This window comes from Lipophrys pholis, assembly GCF_963383615.2.
Source record: "Lipophrys pholis genome assembly, chromosome: 20".
Taxonomy (NCBI): domain Eukaryota; kingdom Metazoa; phylum Chordata; class Actinopteri; order Blenniiformes; family Blenniidae; genus Lipophrys; species Lipophrys pholis.
In genome coordinates, this window is record NC_137648.1 from 10716001 (window position 1) to 10725598 (window position 9598).

The 9598-nt window shown below is 42.0% G+C and overlaps 1 protein-coding gene across 2 annotated transcripts in view; it reads right to left on the bottom strand.

Moving 5' to 3' along the window:
• plcd1a (phospholipase C, delta 1a) overlaps positions 1-8941 on the bottom strand; it is a 17175-nt gene extending 8234 nt beyond the window's left edge. Inside the window, exons 1-2 of one of the 2 annotated variants that reach the window (XM_080489125.1) lie at positions 8676-8941; positions 3908-4066 (exon numbers count right to left, since the gene is read on the bottom strand). In XM_080489125.1, the coding sequence (XP_080345251.1) occupies positions 3908-4066; positions 8676-8706 (190 nt within the window). In that variant the 5' untranslated portion in view covers positions 8707-8941. Of the gene's footprint in view, positions 1-3907; positions 4067-7477; positions 7703-8675 lie in introns of those variants that run through there. The other variant, XM_080489124.1, reaches the window with a different exon arrangement.
• Between the last annotated feature and the right edge of the window lie 657 nt (positions 8942-9598).

Sequence of the window (9598 nt, forward strand, 5' to 3'; positions counted from 1 at the left end):
TATATTATTTGCAGTTATCACACTGATCCAAATATTTTCCAACTGTTTTTGGATTAAACCAGCCTGAGCAGCTCTATCTAGACAGCAACGTGAAGCAGGAACATGAATTAACAAAGAGGCGACAACAAAAGAGGAACATGACCTCCAAAGTTTGAGCAAATGATGATAGAGAACAAGCAACTTCAGAAGCACCTTTCGTGAGGAGTGGAAGTGTGTGTGTGTGTGTGTGTGTGTGTGTGTGTGTGTGTGTGTGTGTGCGTGTGTGTGTGCGTGTGTGTGTGTGTGCGTGTGGTTTGTCCACTGGGTGGGACCGGAACTGCTGTGGGGGGACCCGTGGCAAGACCCCGGGGTCCGAGGCCATCGGGCCCGGACACCGCCACCCCGGCAGACGGAAGCCCCCCAAGCCCAGGGGGACCCCAGCGAACCACCCCAGAGAGCCACGTCCCCGCCCAAAAAGCACCCGACGGAGAATGCAGAGAGGAATCCCCCCCAGGCAAGAGGGGCCCACAAGAGAAGGATAAAGGGCACAGGGCCCCAGGCCCCGACCCAAGCCGCCAAGCCGAGAAAAGGCCGGAGCAGGGCCCCCGGGCCGAGCGGGTCGAGAGCCCCCCCAACCCCGGCGGCGAGTCCCGCCGCACCCCCGGGAACAGGCCCACCCACCGCCCCCCCCCAATTTTCTTAGTTGAACACTTTACTTGGTTCACAAGCGAGTGAGCAAAGACAAAGACAGACTCGTAGGACTTTGTCACTGGAAGGTGTCTTCTACCAAAAAGCACAACAAAAAACTTTGGTTATGAGCACAACATGGAAAGATGCTAAACTAGATTTCATTTTATTGATTATGGAATCAAAAAAATACCAGCCTCTATTGTGTAAAGTCTGTCTTTTATTACGACAGCTGACATCCTACTCTTATTTTTAGCGATTCCAAAGAATACACATGAACACAGACCCCACCCAAATTTCCAGTTAATCGAAGCCTAATCTGAGTCACGTTGTATGAACAATCATGTGGTTTTATGACTTGTCCCTCCAAAACAGAGTTTTGATTCTTTAGTAACAAACACAAAGCCCGTGAAGCTTTGATTACTTTACAACAGTTTGAATCACTCTGGCTCACCGTGTGCACAAGCCAAACATGCACTTGTGAAATACTGTGATCAACACCAAAGGTAGTTTTTCACAATCACAATAACAACATACACTAAAGGTCCCTGCACACGCAGCCTATTTCAACCCATGCATTGGAAAGCCGGCTCCATTGTTGAGCAGCTTAATGTACGGAAGAGCGTGGACTGCCATGCACGAGGTAATCATGCTAAATGACAACAACGGCCCCTGTAACAAAACACCAAAGACAACAGGCTTAGCTCAGAGGCCATATGTCGTCTGGGGGCCACGACCACAGTGTTTTGACCCTTTACACCCCAAGTTTAGTAGGTCAAATGAAGACCAACAATTGTATGACTGAGAATCCCAAGCTGTGTGGCTCAGCATGAATTTAAAGGTCAGAGATGTAAAAAAAAAAAAAACAGTGCTCCGGGGGCGGTGTGATAAAACGCGTCTGAGTCCAGCTGCTGGAAGAACAACACACCTGGGGAAAGGCTCAGTAAAGAAAGGGGCGCGTTAGTTTAATCTGTGCATGCATGTTATCGCCAATAAAAACAGAAGCAGGAGAAATGGCTGTGAATCTGGACCAGATTCAGGGAATCCAGTCTGGAGAGACTGACCACAATGTCAGAGCCATGTCATCCGTGTCACGCAGGCATTGCTTGAATACCAGCCGAAATTGAGCACAAAGAGAGCTTTGTTTCGGCCCACCAAAGTTCATGCTGCGGTTTCTAAAAGTCTTTTTATCCGAAGAAAAGAAGCAGCAAAGACTCGGTGAGTGAGTGACTGAGGTGGGAGGGTCATAGAATTATGTCGGTTTGTGTAAACAAACTCAATTCACAAGATGATATTCAGCTTGGCCAAGATGCACATTTGTTGTAAAGACGGCAAGATCCTTATAGGCTAATCTGAATATCGGCCAATGAATGGTCAGAATCTTGTCAGACGAGTCAGAAAATATTTTCACCTCCAGAGAAAAAGCAAAGCCTTATTCACCTCATATGACCCTGTGTGTGTGTGTGTGTGTGTGTGTGTGTGTGTGTGTGTGTGTGTGTGTGTGTGTGTGTGTGTGTGTGTGTGTGTGTCTGTGTGTGTGTGTGTGTGTGTGTGTCTGTGTGTGTGTGTGTGTGTGTGTGAGATGGTGGCAAACCACTGCTCCTAGTAAGTGTAGTTACATATGAATAGATGAATAGGATGTAAGATACTATTGAATTAAAAAAATCATTTCACCAGGGGGTTAATAATATGTGCTTACATTTTCACTTCTTATTGTAAATAATATAACTACAATTAAATTGCTTCGATTATTTACAAAGAAGAAAGAAGAAAGCTGTGATAACAGTCATCAATAGAAATAGAAACTTTAACTTCGGCATCTGATGATTAGTTCAACAAGATTTATTCACGTTAACCCATTGTTTGCATGTTTGTCCAAACTAAGACGAGCAACCCAGTGTTACTAACAGTAATACTGGGAAAGAATCATACAACATTTCAAAATCAAATTTACTTCAAAATTTTGAAAAAAAAAAGACAGGGCAACATTATGCATCTACCTCTAACTTAGACAAAGAAAAATTTGGAAAGTAGAAACCAAGCAGTCAGAACTGGATCTGAAATATTTACCATAGCTGGGATTGTTATTAACTTAACAGGATTATATAGCAGAACTATATATTAAAGAATCTGTGAAAAGTCATGCAAGAACAGGATTGTGTATCTGTCTTTCTTTCAGATCAGTAGGCCAAGCAATAAAACTGTAGTATATTAACACAACCAACCAGTTGAAGAGCGAAAAAGGGGCACAATTTCAAAATGTTCCATTTTAATACATATCCCCCCCCAGGATATATATTAAGATCAGACAGATTTTGTTCAGCATGTTTTCACAAACTCACTTTATAAATGTCACTCTTTATTTTTTGTTTTAATTACTTTAAATATTTTAGATTTGGATTTGAAAGCTTTTATTGCAGAGTATCTCTCAGAGTATCCTATAAAGGGTTAACATAACCTCAAAGTTACTTCTGAGGAATCAGGGAAGCCTCGGGTCATAACAGTGTATTTTAAGGTTTGAAGTTATCCTGCAATCAAGATGAGGTCCAGATAAATCACATACGGAAAGAGACGGTACGTGCTTTCTAATTTCAGCCCAAAAGCTTGAGAGTTGATCTGTAATTGTGTCTCCCTAAAGTCCACAAAACATTTGAATGTGCAACTTATTTCCGGCAACAACGAAATGCCTGAGAAGAGAAGAGCCATCTCTAAGCAAGCGTGGTCATGTTCAGAAGCAGCCCGTCAGTACAGGGAATAGAAACTCTGTGTTTGTTCATGACTCAGGCTCGGGGCGAGAGGTTACCCGGGAGCAGGAGCTGTCGCCTGAGATGAGAGAGAAACCTGAGCCGCCGGAGACTTGAAGGACGTCTTTACATTCACACCCCGAAGGTGGACATCAGGGGACGTCAGCAATAGGAGGAGAATAATCTCTTTCTCACACAAACATAAAGTCAGGATTCACACTTGGATGTGCAGCCTGACTTTGGCCTCATCGTAGCATCGGCGTGCATTCTTTCCGTCCCCTCAAATATGCGCCACAGCTGACAGGATTGAGGGGGTGTGTTTTGTAAGGGAAGAAGCTATTGTTAAGGTCTGAAAGGAGAGCGCTTACTTGACAGAATGATAAGGAAAGGAGGCGGAGGCCGAAAAGTCGAAGGGATGTGCAAGTGAACTTTCATACACCAGAATGCAGAACTTTCATATACATTTCATCATAAAATGTTCATCAGTGGACACTCACAGGTCTGATTGCGCCTGAACGTTCTCTTAGACTCGTGCCACAGTGTCTTGCAGTCTTCCTGCAGTTTGTAGAAGCGGTTCTTCTTCCAGGTGCTGGAACGAACCTTCACCAGTTCCCCACCGGTCAACAGAAACGCCAAATCCTCGTCTCCCTCCAAACCTGCGAGTGGGACAAAAAAAATTGAAAAGATTCCTTTAAATCATGCAAAGGGTTTCAACTGCACTTAAGAGACTGTTTGAATCCTCATTTCTCCTGAAACGTGAGGCTAAAAAGACGAGCATGAATGCGTCATGTCTCAAATCCCTTGCTTCCTATGTCACCTCAACTTATTATTTATTCAGATGTTGAAAGTCAGTTTGCTGCCAACATCTTTCAACCTGCTCAGCACCGTGCAGTTCAGATAGGCAATGTCAGTGGCTCATCGTTTAGCTTCAGCGATTTCTTGATTATAGCTCTCTGAACAGGGTGTGCTTCATGGGCTTCATGATTCATACGGCATTTAAGACACTGCACAACACCAAAACAAGATGCTGCCAAGGCCATGTTCTTCAGTTTATTTATGATCCATCTGCACAGATATTTGTGAAGCAATACTCGTGCCTATGGGTGGGACTGCACTTTGTCCACAGCCATTTTCACATTTAGCGATTCTGAAGTAAACCTCACATTTGAAACATACAATGAAAACAAGTATACCCTCCTCCAGGACGAGGGCATTTGAGGCTGCATAACTAACAACAACCCACTTGGGAGTGTGTCTGGATCGTGGGAAGGATCACAACATTACAAACATATTTCTCTCAGATTTCACCACAAGCTCAAAGAGGCTGTTCATGAATCTCTGGCCGAGAGGAGGAGGAGGACGGGCCGGTGGAGCTGATGAGCTTCAACACCGCCTCTGCTCAGTCAGGCTCGCTGCCGGGCGGCTTAACTCTGTTGGTGTGAAGTGGCAGCCTTTGCTTGTTCGACTTGTAATCTACTTTACTATGAAGAAAGAGCCTTTGTGGTTTTAGTCGCCCGCCAGCTTCACGTTAGGAAAAGAGACACATCTATTCTTTAATGGCACTTCTTAAATTGTTGTAGCTGAAATAATCAGTCTCAGGTGCAAGGCAGCAAGCAAGTCGTGATCGCTCAGTAAAGTGCATACACTCCGTGAGGCAAGCCGGGGCAGGAAGAGGCCAAAAATGTTCAAGAAATGCCCTTTGAGGCATCTGGTGGTTGACATTTTCAAAGTGAAATGAAGTCAATAATTATGCCTGTCAGCCATAACATTATATCCACCAACCTTTTACTCCCCGTGAACAACAAACTGTGTATTCAGAAAATTTTCACAAACCAACATTCACTTCTGCAGCAAGTTTCTTCATCTCGTCTGTTGAATCAGACCAGAGGAGCCAGCCTATGGATGTGCATGTGCATCAAATGTTAAATGGATTCCACAGAAATATCGCATTTTTCCACCAATTGAGCAATTCCCAAAGCGCTTTACACTGCTAATCACATTCACCCATTCACACACACGGATGGGGAATCAAACCTGCAACTTTCTGATCGAGAGACAACCACCCCACCAACTGAGCCACAGCCACAGCCGCTCCAATCAATCAATAAGTACTGGCCAGTGCACGCTAAGAACAGGCCAGACCTGCAGTTTAGGTCTTTAGTCGTCATTCTCACTAAAATCAGCATGAGGTCAAAATATTCACTTTCTCTTTAATATAGCACTACTTACAGATGCCATGATGAACAGATGATCAGCTCATCAGTGGTCATAATGTTTTGGCTGGTCGGTTAAATCCAGTGAGAATATAATACATGGCATTCATTATTCAGAAGTGTCGGACTGAGAGCCGATGAAAGTCTTTCCTATCTGCTGCCATTTAACTGCATAATGTTGACATTTTGTTGGACTATTTGCACTTTGGACACAATGAACTTCGACATGCTGCTATTTCGGTTTGACATTTTTAACATACTTTTTTAAATGTTTCTTTCAGAAATTGTGATCTTTAAGTAGATTTCTTTGCCACTTGTGAGACTTTGTTCATATTTTAGATAGGTGACCTCGATGCTTCTTCCTGTGTGTCACTGGCATGTTTGTTTTTACAGCAGTAACCACACAGTCTGTCAGAAAGCCAATATTTTTAAACACATACGTGATTTAACCATAGTTATGTCCAAAAATGTTAGTTGTGGCACAAATTTATGCCAAAATGGTTAAAAATGCAGAGTGTCAGGGATTTACATTAACAGTGATCAATACTGGAAGTAAGTTGTTGAAGTTAAACATTTAGTCTCTTGGGTGTGAGAGAGAGAGACAGAGAATATGACAGATCACATAAATGCATGTGAAGAATACTGAAGTATACACTAAAGCCTATTTACCCAAGTACAATTGACAGTGTGTAATCTACTTTGCTACTGATACTCCACATCTGAGTACACAGCCAATTTAAAATTTAAAGAGCAAACCTTTTTACCTGCAGCCAATGAAATTATTCTTTCAATGAAAGAATACACAGAAAATTGCTGCTTTATTTACATTTGTTCACAAAACAAACTGCCATCATGTAATTTCTTCAACAGAGTACCTTCCTGTTTGTTTGACAACTACGCTTTAAACATAGACATTGAATGCAGGTACATTTCATAGAATGATTGCTTTAGACAATGTATTAATGTTATTGTGTGAAAAGTAACTGAACATCGAGTACTGTTTAACAATAGTACCTTTACTTGAGATTTGCAGCAGCAGTTTAAGCAACACAACAGTTGTATATAAGTACAAGTTTTGAGTATTTGTAAACCTCTTATAATAGTACTAATAGGCTGTTGTGAACAGATAGCTGTGTTATATGATGAACATATATTATATATTACAACAGTGGCAACGGGAAGAATATTGGAGGTGATTGAAGTATTGCGAGAAATATGATTTTTCTTCTGTATAATCTCATGAATAAATTGAAAACGAATGCGCATCCGCTCTCTTGTGTGTTGTGTTGAATCACGTGTGAACAGGTCGAGTCTTCAATCTTGTGATTGTGTGACTTCGCGATGGATAATACACATTTAACAGCTGGAAAATGTGTGCTGCACTTCTCAATACGACAAATGACTCATCAGACCAAGCAGGGGGAAAAATGAGAGGCAAGATAGACTGTGAACCACTTCCTCTCAATCCATCAAGTTTTTTTGGGTTTTTTTTCATGTTTGAGGTTTGAACAACATCCTGTGTTTGCCACTCCATTCATACGTAATTGTGTTTTCCCTTTTGAGTTTTGAACACTTTCTCATCGCCCCATGTACCGCAGCTGCCACTTTTATTTGTCCAGCGTGGCAGAAAGTATTCACTGCTTCGGGGGACGAGGAAGCATCCAAAGCCTTCAGCGCGCAAAGACGCACCATCAAACAGACAATCCATCATGTATCGTGGCCACATGTGTTGTGGAGATTAACAGCTCCCCCCATAACCAAAGTTATCCAAACACTGTCTGCGTGTGTGCGCGCGTGCCTGCATATGTTTTCAAAACACCCCTCTCATATATGTGCACCTCTTGGAGGACTCACCCAGGCGTTTTCCATTCTCCTGCGCTACTTTTTTGATGTGCTCCTGAAAAGCCAGCTCCTCAGATTTAGTCCTTTTGGGAGGTTTATGTAAACAAGACATTTCAGCCTCACTTTTTTTGTTTTGTTTTTTTTTAAAAACAGAATTACATGTACACAGTGTTTAATCTCTGCCCAGTGTGCAAGAAAAGCGGAGCACCCCGTACAGTTTCCCCCCTCTCGTGGGGCGGGTCTAAACTCATCTATTGCTCTGTTATATTCCCTCTCTCTGGAGAGGACCTTCTGTACTATGAGTGGAACGTAATGTGTACTGATCTGATAGTTTCAGAGCTTTATTGATGTTACTCATTCTGTTGTATTGTTTTTCAAAGCCACTCTGTACGCCTTCATTCCTTGCATTTGTAATAGATTTTGACCACCATCTTTGCAGTACTTTTAAACGTTAAAGACATACAAGCTTTAATCATAATTCTAAATTAATCTCTAACTTTGTCCGACTTTTGTTGTAAGTGACGATTTCTGATGGGTTTTGGCTCCTCTGTACAAGCTTCTTGTTGCCAAACGCATCCTGAATTCACGTCTACTATGGACAGCATAAATAAAGAACTCGTTCGACCATATTAAAAATAAATGCTGTGAAGTAGCGCCACCTGCAGGGAGAAATGAACGAGCGAGCCAGCGTGTTTTCATTTCTTTTAGTTGGGGGATCATTAAGTTATTCAGGTTTCTACTAGAGTTGATTATAAACGTATTGGAGTTTATTCTGAAATTACTGATTATCATCATATAAGTTGAGGTTGAAGAAATACAATGACACGTGAGAATGTGTATACAAGATTCATCTGCTGAGGGCAACAAAACATGGCAAATGGCAAATATACCAAACATAACCAGAACTCAACCCTAGAAAAAAAACAAAAAAACAAAACAACTCATGCGTTTCTTTTGAAATTAAACATAAAACTAAAACTGAAAATCAAACCACAGTTACAAATACTCGCAGCTTGCGTCATCACACTTTCTCCTCTTTAAAAGCTGTCTGCTGATTTGTTCTGTGATCTGTGTTATCGGGCTGGAAAAAAAACAAAACAAACTCATATCTTACACAAAAACACAAGTACAAGTCTAAATAAGACCCAATTCCCAGTTGGAGATATACCAGGCTTTGTGGTACAGGTGAAATCTGTGCGCAGTCACTCACCATGTTTCCCAGCTATGCCATTCGCCTCCATCCTGATTCCACCAGGCGCCGTGCTTCAGTCTCCCCCTCTTTTCAAACTGCTATGCGCTAAACGAAGGGATTTATCCTCAACATAAGATTTGTTCACTTCATTTATCCGCTTGAGTGGAATGAAAAAAAAGTCCCACCCGCCTCCTGCCTCCGGTCCGACCCGCACACAGTGCGCAGTTAATGCTCACCCACCGGACTCTTGCGCTCCGAGTCCACACCCACTCCAACACCGGTCTGACAAGTACACCTCTGTGCCTGCTCTTGTGACTGTCATTCAGATACACCTTTGGAAGGAATTCTACCATCCTAAAAATAAACACTCGCACACAAGATCTAGTGTAAATCTTGATAAGTGTATGTTGCAATGAGCCTAAAATACACACCAAACTTCGGTTGTTCGTGCGTAAATGTGTTGACTATAGTTTGATTTGATTTGTGCCGGGTGTAGCGACCAAGTCTGGTACAGACCTGTCATTCATTGTGTGAGTGCTCGCCTCTCACCTTTATATGGCGTCTCCTCATTATACTGCGAGATGATTGTCCTAACTTCACACAACTGGTGCGGCTATTAACAGTACTACTATTATTATTACTACTACTACTGCTACTACTACTGCTACTAATAATAATAATAATAATAATAATAATAATAATCACCATCAGAAATGAGAAATACAAGCACACAGTCTTTTCAGAATTCAGAATTGCACAGTTTTTCTTTATTAAAAAAATCCAAACATTACCCTTTACAACATAAGTTCAGTTATAAAAGTGTTCTGGTATTTTTCTGTATCACTAACATGAGAAGTCACTTTGATCTACAAGTCTGCATCAGCTTGTAAAGAGGATATCCACAGTCTTGTTCATTGTATGTAATAAACGAGGGGTGTGAC